General features: G+C 41.9%; 1 protein-coding gene across 6 annotated transcripts in view; it reads left to right on the forward strand.

The window, feature by feature from the left end:
- Positions 1-17,963, forward strand: part of fam53a (family with sequence similarity 53 member A) — an 85,168-nt gene that overhangs the window by 15,849 nt on the left and 51,356 nt on the right. For 5 of the 6 annotated variants that reach the window (XM_007897948.2, XM_007897950.2, XM_042333632.1 and 2 more), the window contains one exon: positions 9,682-9,930. In XM_007897948.2, the coding sequence (XP_007896139.2) occupies positions 9,775-9,930 (156 nt within the window). In that variant the 5' untranslated portion in view covers positions 9,682-9,774. 6 annotated transcript variants of the gene reach the window in all.

Below are 17,963 nucleotides of genomic sequence, written 5' to 3' on the forward strand. Positions count from 1 at the left end.
GGTTAATTTCCTGCCATAGATCTGGGGAAATTCTACCCAGGGCGGTGATCAAGGAGGTGAAAGCTTGGTTAAAAAGCTACAAAAAAGTACCTTGTTGGACCGAAGATTATATTAAATGAGAAAGTGAGATGAAAATCAGCGCAATGCTTGCTATTTTGTGCAGGTCATTAAGACTTGACCTAAAACCAAGTTTTTATATAACAGTGGTAATTTGATATTGTGTGTGTGTGAGAGAGAGAGAAAACTTCTCCACTATTTTCAGTGACTAGTTTTATATTGAGGGCATGTCCACGGGGTGGCACCTTTCTTACAAGTTAGGTAAAATACCACAATTGGATGCTGTGTTCATCCTAACAGTAAAGTTTTTAAATAAAAAATACTGTTCATTGTCACTTGGCTCCTTTTTCAATGTACATTTCTTTCAAAAAAAAATGTTTGGAGAGAATTACCAAAATACATTACGAACGGAAGTTGTAATTAATCTCTATATACCACACTATATCCGGATTCAAGTATCTAGTACATGTACTAAGTTTTTCTAATTTGCACCAGAGTATGAATTCCTGTTGCTCGGTCTTCAGTTCAGATGCCCAAGCTGCTGGGGTTGCTTTAGAAATGTTTGGGATCTGCAATGGGTAGATGTTAGAGTGGGTGGGTATTTTGGAAGAATGAGGTGAAATGGGCCAAATGACCTTTATCCGAATCTCTCATGATCTTTTAATACAATCAATGAGCTGATGCATTGCTTCAAATTCAAACCTACCTCTCTCTGAGCAGCAGTCTGGAGAGATGTTATGATTAAAATACAATTGTCTTGTGCCCTGCCATCTAAGGCATGACCTTGTGTTTTTGAAGGACCATGTATTTTGCTTAGCTGCAGATCTCTTCTTGGCGCCTGGAGAGATTTCAAGTGCATGATAGTGCATTGTCCCATGGCTAAAGCAATCCACAACCTCCATTTAAATGTTTTTTTATTTCACTGTGCTTATGCTGGTGGTTGAGCTGGTGGTTGGGATCAGGAAGGCAGGGAGGGTTGGGGTAGAATGGTGACCAAAGGCACGGTCGAAGAGGAGGGTCTTGAAGGAGGCAAGGGAGGGAGTGAGGCGAAGGGACTATGGGATGGAGTTCCAAAGGGTGGGGGAAGAGACCGAAGGCCTGTCCGTCGATGGTGTGGCGGGCCAAGTGTTAAGGATTGAGTTGCTTTCAATGGACAGTGATACAATTAAATAATCCGTGTATTTTTTGAACAGTTATCCCTAGAGCATTTCGTTCAAACCTTTTCTTCCACTCTTTCCTCTCCCTTACTTTCCAGTACTTCTTGGTACAATGTCACTTATTTCACCTCTAGTTCATCCACTCTATTCAGGAATTATGAAAGAAAGGCCTTGCTGTTACAATTTTAATCTGCTGGCCAGCCACCTGACAGTAGGGCATTAATATTTCTAAGGCAAACCCTTGCTTGTGAAAGCTTTTAAACATTTTAGTGCAGCTCTTCTCTGCAGCCTTATTCACATAAAAGAAGTCTTTTATCTCTGCTGACGAGCCCTGGCATTAATTAGTAACAGTTAATTCCTGAATATGTTTTTTCATGCCAAATGCAACCTCATTCTTAACAGGAAATTGACTGTAAAATTATTTGCAGCATTTTGATGTCTGTTTTTCCTCCCCTCTTTCCCCATTCCATTCACCAGTGGCGTAAGTTACATAATAGTGTTTGTCGATTTGAAATGTTAATGCTCTTCAGGCAATTCATTCTTGCTGCCCTTTCTTCCTCGCATTGAAGAAAACTGACGAAGTGTAGAATATCTCATTATTGATGTGCCTGAGTTCTGGTTGCTGTTTGCTGAAGTGCAGCAGCAGATTATGCCAACATTTCTGTGTGTTCAAAGTGCCCACACTCCCAAGACTTACTGCTTGCCACGCACTTGTGTGCACGCTATTCACATCATATTTGGATTGTTTTCAAAACCCCTTTGCCTATAGGATTTCTCAACGACTTTGCCTTGTTGCCCATTCGCACCATGAGATACTCTGGAGTTGGGCGTGAAGCAAGACAGATGTAATGCTGGAAGACTTGACTCCCTCTTGTCAAATTCTTTCCCTGATGCCTCAGTCCTTCCTATTTCCTGACTTATGGTTATTTTCCAGTCTGTCTGCTGACGTCAGCATTAGATGAAAACCGCCAAAGCTTTCCACTTTAGAAGTTGGGCTTGAGCTCCCATATATGAAGTGTTGTAACTCACTGAGCTGTAGAGCCCATCTCAGGAAGTGTTCAAATGGTATGAGTGTAGTGTTGGTTTCATCAATCGCCTTTAAACAGTAAAGGTTGTCGTCTTGTTCCATTTCAGAAATGACTCCCTCACATCAGATATTTCTTCGGCAGCAGAAATGAGTGATTGGTTGATATTGTGCAGAGACACTTGCCCATAAACCTCAATTTGTTACCGGAGTGTTACCAGTTCCTGGGGCTCTGCCAATAGTATCCTGGCTAGTTAGACTCCAGCAGTACTCCAACACACACTCTGGCGTCCCCAAGCCTTGGCTCTTCCACCCTGTGCCGAATACTTTCCAGAATTAGGTAATCAGGATGTGTCCCTCCAGGGAGAGAGAGCAGATTCCATCCCAACAATCTGTCTCTGGGATTTCCATGTGTGGGTGGGATACATGGAATTCTTAGTTTGGTTTGGATACTCTTAAGCATATTCTTGAATATTGCTTACTTTTCTTGTTTGGCATTTGGTTTCAAGGCCTACTCCCCGGTACTTGAAGAGAGAAGGCTAGTCTGTGGCTAGCAATAGTCGAATGTTCAGGATGGCTTTTTGTTACTTATTCTAAATTTGGTAAATTGTCCAAAATGGAAGGCGGGCATTTTTAAGATTTGATGCTGTTGCAATGCGTCTTCTTACCATCACAAATGGCTAATTTTTCTGTTTGGTTGACTTCAGCGGTGACTCAGTACGTATCGTATGGGCTTGTGGTTTTGTGGCCATGACATTGCACAAGTGTATTTGCAACTTGTGCCGGACGAGCTATTTGAGTAAATTCTGATGCAGCATTGATCATGGTTCATGCTGTATTTGAATGCTAACCTTCGTTTGATTGGCATCTGATTAAAATTTGCTTTACAAAGCAGGATATTGATCCCCTATCGTGTCGCATTTGATGCACAGCATGCCATTTTCAAACAGTGCCCCTTTCATTGCCTCAACCTAGTTGCGATCAATGGTGATCTTAACCGGGGTGTATATCCTCATTTACCCAGGCTTGCACTAAAGGGTTGGACTTGCATTGTCCTATTTTGAGAGCTAAGACTTTTTCAAATTTGCAAAGGTGCCTCTGCTCTAACATAGATTGCAAGAAATGTCATTTATCTAAAGGGAAATGACGAATTCAGAATTGTTGAATTGTGCTAAAAATCTGCTTGTTATATTTGGGCACAGAAGTGCCTACAGCTAACCAAGGGTTAAATATGCTAACATTAATTTAACAATCCTTCACTCTCATATCCTCTGTACAATGTAGGAATATATCCACCTAGATCAGAACTGTTGGGAATATCATGAGGTTCTCTAATCAAAGTAAATGGATTTTATTAAAAACTTGTATGTGACTGGAATTTTAGTTGTGTATGTTTTGCTCACTGGGGGCAGGGACTCTACCCACTCTGTTCCTGTTAATCCAGGGAGATGTGCATTCCATTACACATCTGGAATTTTCACGTATAGGTGGGATGCATGAAACTCTGAAATAAAAACAGAAGTCGCTGGGAACACGCAGCAGGTCAGGCAGCATCTACGAAGAGAGGAACATGAGTTAATGTTTCAGGTCTATGACCTTTCGTTGAAAGTTCTGACGTAAGGTCATAAACCTGAAACGTTAACTCATTTTCCTCTCCACAGATGCTACCTGACCTGCTGCGTGTCCCCAGCAACTTCTGTTTTTATTTCAGAGTTCCAGCATCTGCGGTATTTTGCCTTTTGCATGGAATTCTGTTTGGTTTGGATATTCTTAAGCATGGTGTTTCCGCATGTGTCAGACACCCGGCTGACCAAAAAAAAAGCTTTTGCAATGTGAGAACCTGAGCGGTTATAGTTCACCAGTGGGCCAGTTCCATCACTTGTTGGTTCACTTCCTCTGGAGAGTTAGTGTCATCTGAAAGCCTTGTATCATTTATAATACAAGGCTCTTAGGATAATAAGCAGGTCTGTGGAGATTTCCAGCTCCACGGGATACCTGGTTCTGAACGTTTCCAGCTGCACACTATTGAAAACCATGTTAATTACAGCAATTTCCATTGATATAGCGCCTTTCATGGCGGGAGGAAAGTTTTGCAGCACAGCTGATTGGGAGGCTGGCCGGCCGGGCGGGTGGGGATCTGGACAGTATGGTTGACATTGCAGTAATAAAGCTCTCAAGCAGGATGGGTTTAATGTGATTAATTGGAGCACTAACACATGCACAAAACAGAATTCCTACTAAAAATGAAACCTTTTATAATCTTAACTCATACTCGTTCTGATGCTTTTTTCTTTGTCGCCTCCCCAGTCTGGTTATTTCTTATCTTGCATTTCCCACATTCTTCCCACCATTTCATTTTGCTTTTCTTTGTTCAATATGGGCATCACAGGCAGGTTTTGCAACTGATGAAAAGCTAACTGATGGACAAATCAAGATGAGGATAATAATTTGATATGGCAAGCCGCTTTGCATGATTTACTATAACGTGTTGTGATTGCATTTTGTAGGAAAATACAGCAGCCAATTTACACACAGCAAGCAGAACTGAAGTAAAAGCCCAATTTTATTGCTGGCCAGGATACCTGGAGAAACTCGGAACAGGCAGGTTAACGTCTCATCTGAAAGATGGCACCTCCGACAATGTTGTATTCTCCCAGCATTGCAATGGAATATCAGCCTAGACTGAATTAAAAGTCTAAAAAGTGGGGTTTGGCCAATCGACCTTCCAACTGAGGCAGGCTTTATAAATAGGGGCATAGAGTACAAGAGTCAGGAGGTTATGATTAACCTATATAAAACACTGGTTAGGCCTCAGTTAGAATACTGCGCCCAGTTCATTGGAAAGGGTGCAGACGAGATTTTCGAGGATAGTACCAGGAATGAGGGACCTTGATTATGAGGAAAGGCACGAGAGGTTAGGATTATTCTCATTGGAGCAGAGAAGGTTACGAGGTCTTCAAAATCATGAGGGGATTTGATAGGTTAGAAAGGGAAAAACTGTTTCCACTGGTGGGTGTGTCAGTGACTTGAGGTCACAGATTCAAAATAGTCTCCAAAAGAAGCAGAGGGGAGGTGAGAAGAAATGTTTTCACGCAGCGACTTGTTCGAATCTGGAATGCATTGCCTGAAAGGGTGGTCGAGGCCGATTCGATAACTACTTTTAAAAACGCGGTGGATGGATGTTTGAGGAGGACGGGTTTGCAGAGTTATGGGGAAAGGGCTGGGGAGTGGGACTGACATTAATTGCTCTCTTTTGTGCTGTATGATTCTATGAATGCCTCTGTCTGAGCCAGGCTGACTCCAGAGGCACTTTGCTGATGGCTTAGTGGTAGGCGATCAGGCTCGGTTGGTATACCTTCTACCATTAAGTCGAGCGTACCGCAGTAGAAGGAAAGAAATACAATAATAATTTGCATTTATATAGCGCCCTTCATGCAGGACAGTGTCTCGGAGCACTTAACAATGGCGGACCTTGACACCGTGCTGGGGGGAAGTGACTGTAGGCATGGTTGAAGAGGAAGGTCTTTAGGTGTGATCTGAATACAGGCAAGGAGGAGGTGATGCAGAAAGTTGCATAGTTTCAGGGCAGAGCATGGCTGCCGATGGTGAGGTGGAGGGGACGAGGGACGTGCAGGAGGCTGGAGCCAGTTGAGCGGAGGAGGTTGGTTGTGGATGTGGGAGTAAGCAGTTCGGAGAGGTAGGGAAGTGCCAGGGCATGAAGTGATTTATATGCGAGTGAGGATCTTGAAATCTACTTGTTTTGCAAGAGGGAGCTAGTGGAGCCTAGCAAGGACTGGGGTGATGGGGATACAGAGTTTAGTGTGGGTGAGGATTGGGTGGCAGAGTTTTAATCAATTGTGTTTTATGAACAGTGGAGCTGGGGAGACCAGTAAAGAGGGCAGTGGTATACTTGAAGTGGGAGGTGACAAATGCGTGGGTAAGGGTTACGACTGAGTGTATGTGGTCATAGCCTAGCAGAGGTGGAGGAAAAGTTCCTGGTCAGGGACTGGATGTGGGCTCGGAAGGACAACTGGGAATTGAACCTGATACTTAGGTTGCGCACCCGTTCAATGAGTTTGAGGCATAGGTTTGGGAGGTTAAGGAGTTTGGAGCCGCAGTTAGAAGACCTTGACAGGAATTGCGGAGTATAACAGTAAAATTCATTCAGGAAGGGAGGCCAGAAAATTGGTAGCAAATAAGAATGAAAGTGACCAGGCCAATCACTGACTCTTATTTTTGCATCTAAGAGGATCATCGGAACTCTGTCCCTGAAATACTGCAAGGTACAAATGTGTGATCTCATCCTCGATGCTTGCAAGGGTTAAAGGATGCAGCTCAACTAACATTAAACAAACTAAACAACAACTTGCATTCATATAGCACTCTTTATAATAATAATAATAATTATGCGGGGAGCGCTTAACAGTGGTGGAGCCTGATACCGAGCTGGGGGAGGGAGAAGGAGGTGACCCTAAGCATGGTTGAAAAGGAAACTTCAGTCGTGATTGGAAGGAGGGGGCAAGGCAGAGGGAATGGGGAAAAGAAACCAAAGGTATCTTTGCATTCACGGCAATGGGATCTGATTTTGCACCCCCGTTGCTGCAACCAACCATTGTACTCAACGTTTACTATAAGGTTTGCTGTTTGGAGACCTCTTATTCCAAAAGGGCAGCCATGTAATGGTAAACCAGGAAATTAAAATAAATATTTAAAATAAATAAAAGTTTTAAGTACCCATATTTAAACATTGTGTACAGAGTGGACTAAATGACTACATTTCAGTTTGTCATGTAGCATCTTAATAGCTGCACTTTTTCTAAGTGTTTGCACTCAGCTAACTTTCGAGTCCTTACACAGCTGGAAGTACAGTACTAATGTGTTCCTGTGCAGTATTTCTTTTTGGGGGATAAACATCTTCTTCAGAAGTTAAAAGAAATGGAAGTAAATGCGTTATAAACCTATAAACTTAGCTAAATAACTTGTCTGTTCAAGCAAGGTGAAAGTTGTTACTCTAGTTTTCTGAATGCCTTTTGAGTGGCTTCAAATAGCTGTGGGTGACGAGACGCAGAGGACTAAGGCACTGTAATGTACACCCAATGAAAGGGAGTCAACTGCAGAATGATTGCTCCAGCAGATAAGTTGTATTAAGGATTTTGTTCAATGTTCCACCCAAACTAATTGCAAGAGAGTCTGGCCCTTGGGCACTTGGTTGCTGAGATGGATGAACTTTACCACCTGTAGAAACTTAAAACGGGAATGTTTTGCAGGAGCCCGATAAAGTACGAACATATTGTAACAACAAATTGAAGGGTGTGTGAATATGCAAGTTTTGTTTAGTTGAATTCCAGGGTGGGGGATGCACTTTTGCCTGTGGGTCAAAAAGTTGTGAGTTGAAGCTGTAGGATTTGTGTTTGCATTGAACAACCAAATTGTTTTTTTTAAATCTGAGGACTTGTTGGCTAATACACCAGAGTAAAAACTCCCTTTTGCATAGTATCATGAGATCTTTAACTGCACTCCGTTGCAGTACTGAGTGCTGTATCGTTGGAGTTGCTGTCGTTCAGAATCAACATTAAAACAAAAGGTCTACCTTCCTGTTTAGCTCATGGTTAAAGATCCCATGACATTATTTTGAAGAGAAGCAGAACATTTCTCTCGTGTCCAAACCAATATTCCTCTTAATTCTGCGGCTATATTGGCTCAATTGGCAGCACACACCTCCGAATCAGATTATGGCTTCAAAACCTATGTTGACTTTGAGCTGAAGGTCTATGTTGACAATGAAATGAAAAGGAAATTTTATTGGAGATTCCAAGGGTTCAGACTTTAAACCGTGGTCCTTTCCAAGTGTTCAGGTGAATATTAAAGATCCCATGACATTTGAAAATGAAAAGTTATTCCCGGTGCAATGGCTGACAATCCTCCAGATATAAATAAATTGTTTTTTTAGCTTCTGGCAGTTTGTGGGACATTGCTGTGTGCAAGTTGGCCGCTGCAGACACTACACTTTACAGAAAACTACAGAAATTGTATTCAGTGAGCTGTGAAGCTCTTTGAGACGTCCTCCTGGAGTGAAAGGTGCTATATAAATGTAAATTGTTGTTATTGGACACCATCCAATGCATTGATCATTGTTAGTATCAAGGTTCATAAAAGATTAATTGTTTCTTCCTCTCACTGATGTTTATAGGACATTGCTGTTTTCCTAATATTTAAGCTTTATGTAGCAGCAAGCGATTTACCTGGATCAGTATTGTCTCCCTTGATAATCTCAAAACCTTCAGTTAGGTCACTCTGACCCAACATTATTTCTTTTTCCTCTCAAATGAAATTCCTGATATATGGGATTGTTCTCGCTAATCATCTCTACACCTTCTTAAGGACAAGATTAAAACCTTTGGTTATTGCAAAATCAAGCAGCACACTGTTTTATTGAGTGATGCAAATATGAACCTTCGTCAGCCAGAGATTCACCTTCACTTAGAAGGTCCCATGTCTCCAGTTTGGAAAAAGATTTTTTTTTATGCAGTGAGTTATTATAATAATGATAATAATAATAATCTTTGTATTTGATAGAGCGCTTTTCACGTTTTCTAGACCACAATAAAAAAATTACATTTATATCGGGCTTTTAACGTTGGAAGGACGTCCCAAGGCACTGGATGTCTCAAAGCTCTTGACAGAATATAAAGTATATACTTATGTATATTTATGGATGAAACGCAGCCGCCAATTGTACACAGCCGTATCCCACAAACAGTCATGGATTGAAGTGACAAATTTATTATTGTTTTTTTCTTGAGGGATCATTATGAGGTGAGTGGAGTAAGGAAACTTGCCCAAGGTTTTGCCCTTCTGGGAATCGAACCCAGGTCTCTTGCCTGGGCCTGAGTTATTACAATCTGGAATGCACTGCCTGAAAGGGTGGTGGAAGTAGATTCAATAATAACTTTCAAAACGGAATTAGATATTTACTTGAAAAGAAAAAAATTGCAAGGCTATGGGGACAGAGCGGGGAAGTGGAACTGATTGCAGAGCTCTTTCAAAGAGTCAGAACAGGCACGGTGAGCTGAATGGCCTCCTTCTGTACTGTAGGATTCCAGCACCCACAATGTTTTCTGGTTGGGTGAAGACTAGGCAAATGCACGTTCGTGCTGCAGCAAAGATTTAAAATAGCTGTCTGGATTCACTAAAATATTAGAAATGTACAGCATAGAAGCAGGTCTTTCGGCACATCAAGTCTGGACTCTTCCTTCCCCAGAAAGCAGTTTGTTCCCCTGTATGTTGCAGAGAATATTTAAATTGGCTCTTTCTCTCCCCCCCCCCCCCCCCCCCCACACACACACACAGCAGAGTCTTTCAATAAGATATTTATAAATTTGATTTGGAATGTGAAATTGGCCACTAAAATGCTTCTTGTCTCTTGCGCTTGTCTCCTGACAGATAGTTCAAGGTGCTACTTGTGAGGGGTACGATACATCAGCCACAGAGACCGACGAGTAAGACCCGGGATGCAGCACGGAAGCCAGGAAATGCATGGGGAATATTGAGCCGGGGGCACAGGAGTCCTTCAGTGCTTGTTGGTGTGAGCAGTGGAAAAAAGGGACGATTACCATGGTAACACTAATCACAGAAAAGCTGCAGAATCAGAGTTTGGAGGATATTGCTTGCAAAGCCTACAGCATTAATCTGGTAAGAGTCTCACAACGCCTTTGGTCAATTTATGATTGTTGACTTAATCTTTCATTTTCCAGATTTTTCCCTTTGACATAACTGGTGTGTTTGTTTTAAAACAAACTATTCACTGGAAACCTGCCCTTTCCAGTTGCTAGCATCCTTCCCGCATTTTTAAACCAGAACTTTGCCAAGCCAAAGAATGGTGTCGTTTGTTCCCCCTCATGGTGAGGAATCGAAGACCCTGGTTTATTCTACTTTAGCTCATTCCTACCTGGGTAACAGGATTTTACCCTTCACAGCACTTTTATTCCGCTACGGTGAGTGAGCGAATGAAATCAGGATGCATTTTTTCACCCAAAGGGTAATGAAAATCTGGAATGCTCTCTTCCAAAAGGGTGTGGATCCTGGATCCATTCAAATTTTCAAGACTGAGGTGGACAGATTTTTGTTAAGTAAGCGTATCGAGATATGGGACGAGGGCGGGTAATTGGAGTTAAGGTACGGATCAGCCCGTGATCTAATAGAATGGCGGAACAGGTTGGAGGGGCTGAATGGCCTACTCCTGTTCCTATGAGCTTCAGTAATGGCAGGCCTGGCGCGGCTGGTTCTAAATTTGCCCTGAGAGGAACACTCTATTTCTGCAGCATTGTATTTAGCCCTCAATGGGCTGGCAGTTTCAAAGCCATTCATGCATCCCTTGGGAATTGTATTCTTGGGAATGGGTTTTTGGAGGCAGAAGTGTTTTCTCTGGCTGTTTAAACTATTCTTGTATTGGTCAGTATCGCAATCAGACTGGCAACAACTGTCAGGAAAGACCTTGCTAGTGTATTAAACCACCCCTTCCCCCATTCTTCTGATTGCCTTCCATGCCAGACTTCTCATGGTTCCACCATCTAAGCATTACCTTTCCTTAGTTGTAGAACACTGATTCTCACACAGTCCTTCCCTGTTGTAAGATTCCTTTCTTTCTGTTTCTCACATTCCCGCCGAATGTCATTTCTTGAGGAGGCAAGCAACCTGTTGCCTGGCCTCTGCCAGTTGTTGTTTATAATGCACAGAAAATTCACCTACAAAATATACAATGTATACTATAAATTAAAATTGGCAAAGCGCTTTGAGAACTCGTCCTGATGTGAAGGGTGCCATGTCAAATGCAAGTTTTATTTAACTTGGGCATAGGAGAAGGGTTCTGGGCTGATTTACCTTTTGATATATCCACCTTTGCAGAGGAGTTCTTGCTTGACCTCAACTCAATGACCATCTCTCCCGCTTTTCAGGGATAATAATCCCTTCCCAAAAAATATTTGGACACTCAATCCCGAATGTTTATGGAACACTGACTCTGTGCACAATTGGCTGCAGTATTTTGCCTGTAAAATACCCGGTCAATTTACTTATATATTCTGTGAAGTGCTTTGAGACATCTCAACACCACTATATCAAATCATAGAATTGTGCAGCACAAAAAGAGGCCATTCGGCCCATCGAGTTTGTGCCGGCTCTTTGAATAGAGCAATTAATGTCAATCCCACTCCCCAACCCTTTCCCCATAACCCTGCAAACCCGTCCTCCTCAAACATCCATCCACCGCGTTTTTAAAAGCCGTTATCGAATCGGCCTCGACCACCCTTTCAGGCAACGCATTCCAGATTCGAACAAGTCGCTGCGTGAAAACATTTCTTCTCACCTTCCCTCTGCTTCTTTTGGAGACTATTTTGAATCTGTGACCTCAAGTCACTGACACACCCACCAGTGGAAACAGTTTTTCCCTTTCTAACCTATCAAATCCCCTCATGATTTTGAAGACCTCTATTAGGTCTCCTCGTAACCTTCTCTGCTCCAATGAGAATAATCCCAGCCTCTCTAGCCTTTCCTCATAATCAAGGTCCCTCATTCCTGGTACCATCCTCGTAAATCTCCTCTGCACCCTTTCCAATGCCTTAACACCTTCCTATAGTGTGGTGCCCAGAACTGGGCCCAGTATTCTAACTGAGGCCTAACCAGTGTTTTATATAGGTTAATCATAACCTCCTGACTCTTGTACTCTATGCCCCTATTTATAAAGCCTAGTATCCCATATGCCCTTTTTACAGCTTTATCTACCTGTCCTGCCACCTTCAAGGATTCATTTACCTGAACCCCCAGGTCTCTCTGTTCTTCACCCCCCTTAAGATTGTATTACCAGCCTGTATTGCCTCCCCTCATTCTTTCTACCAAAATGCATTATCGCGCATTTCTCCACATTGAAATTCATCTGCCATGTGTCTGCCCATTTTACCATTCTGTCTATGTCTTCCTGCAGTTGGCTGCTATCCTTCTCACTGTTTACCACCCTACCTAACTTTGTGTCGTCCGCAACCTTGGAAATGGTACTTGCTATACCCAAGTCCACATCATTTATATAAAGAAGAGCAGTGGTCCTAATACCGATCCCTGGGGGACGCCACTGTACACTTCCCTCCAGTCAGAAAAGCAGCCGTTCACCACAACTCTCTGCTTTCTGTCTCCCAGTCAGTTCTGGGTCCATGCTGCCACTGTCCCTTTTATACCATGGGCTTCTATTTTTCTTACAAGTCTTTCATGTGGCACTTTGTCAAATGCCTTTTGAAAGTCCATATAAACTACATCTACTGCTCTACCTTTATCCACCCTCTTCATTACCTCCTCGAAAAATTCTATTAGATTAGACAAGATTAGCCTTTAACCAATCTGACCTGGCTGTCCCTAATTAACCCACATTCTTCTAAGTGAAGATTTATTCTGTCCCGGATTATAGTCTCCAGGAGTTTCCCCACTAGTGATGTTAGGCTGACTGGCCTGTCGTTCCCAGGTTTGTCCTTCTGCCCCTTTTTTTACAGGGAAGTAACATTGGCCACTCTCCAGTCCTCTGGCTACCACCCCTGTGTCCAATGAAGATTGAAAAATTGTAGCCAAAGCCTCCGTTATCTGTACCCGTGCATCCCATAGTACCCTTGGCTGCATCCCGTCCGGACCGGATGACTTATCTACCTTGAGCCCAGTCAACCTTTTCAGTACTTCCTCTTTGTTTATACTTATTCTATCCATTTCCACTACCCTCTCCTCCGATACTGCGGCATTTGGTGCATCCACTTCTTTTGTGAAGTCAGATGCAAAGTACTCATTCAGCACATCAGCCATGCCCTCTGCCTCCACAATAAGATTTCCCCCTTGGTCCTTAATTGGCCCCACCCAACCTTTGACTTGTCTTTTTGTTTGTAAAATATTTTAGAATTCCCTTTAATGTTACCCGCTAACCTTTTTTCGTATAATCTTTTTGCCCCTCTTATTTCCTTTTTCAAACCTCTTCTGCACTTCCTATATTCTATTTGGTTGTCTTCTGTATCTTGGGTTTGACATTTGTCATACGCCTCCTTTTTCTGCTTCATTTTAGATACAATTACCTTTGTCATCCAGGGAGGTTTGGAAGCCCTACTTTTCCTTTTTGTGGGAATGTATTTATTTTGTCCCCGAGCTATCTCATCCTTGAAGACTTCCCACTACTCTTTAGTTGTTTTACCTGCCAATCTTTCTTTCCAGTCCACCTTGGCTAGGTCCCTTTTTAACTCACTGAAATTTGCCTTCTTCCAAGTTGAATCAGAGATTATTATTTGCAATCTAACCTCCCCTGCGCAAAACTCCCCCCACTCCTGCCCCCAGAGTTTCCCTTCAGAGGCAGTACACATCCTAATACACTAGTCTTTGCAAGTTAAATTTACTAATAACCTGTAAATCTGATTGAAAAGATAGCTTTCTTGTACCGCGCAACCTTTTGAGGTCTAGACTCAGTTTCCACTCAGTCTGCATGTTAGACATCGGTTAGTCATCTTTATGAAGATTTCAAAAGCTAACCACTTAATTGGAATTTTAAGGAAGTGGAAGGAATGTGGATTCCAAACTATGAAGTCAAACGTTTAGTTTAAGGAAAATAATTAGCCCTTCACGAGTAAGCGGGTGTTTACATATTTTCATTTCTACTCGCACTTGCAAGGGTAAAACTGGCCACCCTTTGTTTTGCTGGGAGTTGACAATGTATTGCTCACGGACGTGTCTGTAGATAGTGTTGGTGCTGAAGTTAGCCACATATTCAGAGGCCGATGTTCCTCCCAGACACCACTGAAACGCTTAGGTTTTCCACTATACGAGTGCAGTATTGATTAAAGTTTGTAATGAGGCTTTGAAAATGAGCTAAAGTGCCACATTAAAAGCATCATGTAGTATCACAGTGATTTTTATGGCACCAGTGTTATGGCAAGTATTACTATCCCATTTGGTCTGTTAGGAATGCTAAAGACATCTAGACTGAGATCACCATTCTGTAAATGTTTCTTTTGTTTCAAGCTTTTTAATTCTATAATTGTAGAATACGGCACAGAAACAGGCCATTTGACCTGGTACAGGGTATACCGACCGGAAAGGAGGAGTGTACAGGACTGGAAACAAACTCTCACCCACCTTGACCCGCTTGTTTTATACACACCATGTTTCAAGTAACCTGCCATATAACGCACATAACACCCATCATCAAGACCTAAAGCTTTCCCCACAACTTTTGAACACAAGATGGTAATGAAGTGTAGGACCAGTAAGTTTCAACCACAAATGCAAGGAGCCTGTAAACAGCCAGCACTATACAGACACCATGTAAATATATTTGCATTACAAATTGCATTACAATGGTCCTTTTTTACACAAGAGAAGAGACTAAGAGAAAATGTAATTGAGATGTTCAAAATTATGAAAGGGTTTGATAAATAGACTGTTCTTCCGTGTAATATACCTCACACTGTCCCTAGTTACACTCCCAGTTTGCGCACAGCAATGTCTCAAAGAGCCATGGAATGAGGGACCAATTTTAGTTGGGGGTTTGTTGGCCAGGACACTGGGAGAAGCTCTCTTCTCTTTTCGAGTAGTGCCAAGAGTTGCAGTTGACATGGAAACTGGTGGGCTCGGTGGGCTGAATGGCCTACTCCTGTTCTTCTGTTGATATGGATGCCTTACCTTGTTGCAACGTCTCGATGCTTTGCACAATGTGTAATTTACACACTTTACCTTTGCATGTAGTGACTGTTTTGCAGAGAAGTGTGGCAGCTAATTTGCATCCCTCCAAACTGAACACCAGTAAGATGAATGACATTATTTTGTCTGTTTGGGTGTTGGTGGGGAGGGGAAAGAAATATTGGTTAGGAGCTGATAGAGAAAATGGATTTTTCATTTCGTTAAATCTAGTGATGCAAAGCTGCAGATAATCACTCATGATGTGGAGGTGGAAACGAGTTGTATTTACTCCAAAAATATTTTCTTCCTACAAGGTTGGACATTGGCCAAAATGCATTTGACAGGGGCTCATTGATTTGACGTCATGGAAGCAGGCCCAGCCAAAGTAGTTATGAATCTTAAGGTGTTGATTTTGGGCAAAGTAAATGGTGGCTTGCTTGTTCAGTGGGACAGGCTGCGAGGTGAAGGGTTGAGTCTCCACGATCAAGTCTCCAACAAGCTATTGCCCTGTAATTTCAAATTGCCTGACAAGTTTACGCAGGCTGCTCCTTTGTATCCAAGGAAGCAAACAGGATGGTGAGCCTACAATGTGATTGAATGTGTGTACACCCGCACACAAAGTTACAATACTTTGTATTCACCCACAAAGTACACAGTCGATGCATTTTACAATATGTTCTGTGAAGCGCTTTGAGTTATCTAAATGACGTGATAAGGCACTATATGAAATGCAAGGATTATTATTGTTAATACAAGGGTGTGTTTGCTTGAGGTTTTCTAGCCTTACATTTTAAAGCTTTGTGACATGAAACTGAATTTTACTTCATTTCTTTTAAAAAAATGAATTAACTGATTTGTAACAGGAAGTCTTCATATTCACAGTTTAATAACTTGTCTTCTCTAAACTTGACCTGTTTTTAGACCTATGGTTGGTATTTCCCTTTTGGCATAGTTACAAGGAGGAGGACACCATTCAGCTCATTGATCTTTTTTTTAATTGGATCATGTTTTATTTTCTTGGATAGGTGTCTGATGCATGCAAATACCCATCACTGTGCTTGTGTGTCTGACAGAGTTCACATATATGTCATCCACATATGGAAATTTCCATTCTGGAATGGAATGTGCACTCTCTCCGTAGGGACACACGCTGCTTGTCTAATTCTGGAGATTTTGCCCACAAAATGTACAGTCAGTTCACTTCACAATATAATCTGAAATGCTTTGAGACGTCTCAACGATGTAATAATGCCCTATATCACTTTAGTCTATTCTGTGAAGCGCTTTGAGACATCGAGAAGATGTGAAAAGCGCTATATCAAATGCAAGGATTATTATTATTATATCAAATGCAAGGATTATTAATTCTGGAGATTGTTGGGTGCAAAATGTCAAGAACCAAGGCTTGGTGTGCGTTGGTGCACTGTTGGAGTTTAAGTAGCAAAACTGTATAGCTTAGTATGTTCTATGCATACATCATATTTATATCTACATAGATCAAGTATCTGTGCATAGCATAGATCATGGTGGATATTTCAATCTGATTTTCCCTATCTTTTATCTACACGCAGAATTACTTAGAATGATGTGGCATGGAAACGGGCCATTTGGCCAAATTATTCTGTGCTGGTGATTGTACTCCACATACGCCTTCACCTATGCAAATCTACTTTCCCATTTGCCTCCATACCCTCTACCTCATGTAGATTTGTGGAGTCCTGTAGTGTAGTGGTTAGAGCACTCGCCTCTCAACCTTAGGCAGGTTTCCTTACTCCCCACACCTCTGTTTACCTTGGAGTAAGTAAGAATCTGGTTGTTAGTCGATTGGCGGATCAATTTCCTGGGTAATAATCCCTTAATAAAATTGTATAATATATGTGTTACTTTTCACCCACAAAATACAATTAGTTCACTTTAAATATATTCCGTGAAGCGCTTTGAGACGTCTCAATGACATGATAAGGCCCTATATCAAATTATTATTATTATCATGTATGTATGGAAGACTATCTCACACAGTAGATTCCACATAACACAATGTTTGGGTCCATAAAACTAGATGGTTTTATAACCAAGGTGATTGTATCTTCAAATGCAGACCTCAAAACCCTACAAGAAATACAGGAGAAATGTTTTCAGTAAAAGAATGATGGGCAGGTGGAGCAAGCCTACAGTACAGAAAGTGGACCTAGAAACGTGAAAAGGGTTTATAAATGAAACATGTTCGTGTCACCTTAAAAAAACAAAAAGTAGGGTTAGTTTGATTTGGAGATCCAGAACTATAGAAATAAACACAGAAGAAGTTTGGCCCATTGTCTGTGTTGGCTCTTTGAAGAGTCTTGTAGCTTAGTGGTTACAGCACTCGCCTCGCAGGCGAGAGTACCTGGGTTTGATTCCCCGGCAGGGCGAAACATTGGACAAGTTTCCTGACTCCACACACCTCTGTTTACCTATCAATAAGTAGGAACCTAGTTGTTAGTTGATTGGCAGATTGCTTTTCCTGGGGTAATAATCTCTTTTAAAAAAAATAATAGTTTGGTCATTCAATCCACACCTGCTGTGTGCAATTGGCTGCCACGTTTCACCCACAAAATATACAATCAATTCACTTTACAGTATATTCTGTGAAGCGCTTTGAGACGTCTCAAAGACGTGCTAAGGCTCTATATGAAATTCAAGGATTATTATTATCAAAGGAATCTTATGGGAGATCAGATAGGTGAGGAAGCTGCACAGATGCTCCCCACCTGCCTGAAATTGCTACAGTTTATTTACACTTTTTCAAACTGGCCCAGGTTTCAAACTTACTTTCAAGATAACCATGAAATGGGGTGCCTCCTTTTTCAAGGGTTGACACCCAAGCTGACATCTTTGCTGCACGTTCATGCTCAAATGTGCTGATTAGATAAAGTAACTGGTGGTGTTGCTGCTTTATCCGTATGTGCACAAAGTCCCTCACCCCTGAACTTTGCAAAGTAACTGAGCTTCAACATTTTTACCAAAAACACCTTCTTTGAGCCTGGTCAGGGTCA

The sequence above is a fragment of the Callorhinchus milii genome, unplaced genomic scaffold, assembly GCF_018977255.1.
Source record: "Callorhinchus milii isolate IMCB2004 unplaced genomic scaffold, IMCB_Cmil_1.0 Scaffold1, whole genome shotgun sequence".
Lineage (NCBI taxonomy): Eukaryota > Metazoa > Chordata > Chondrichthyes > Chimaeriformes > Callorhinchidae > Callorhinchus > Callorhinchus milii.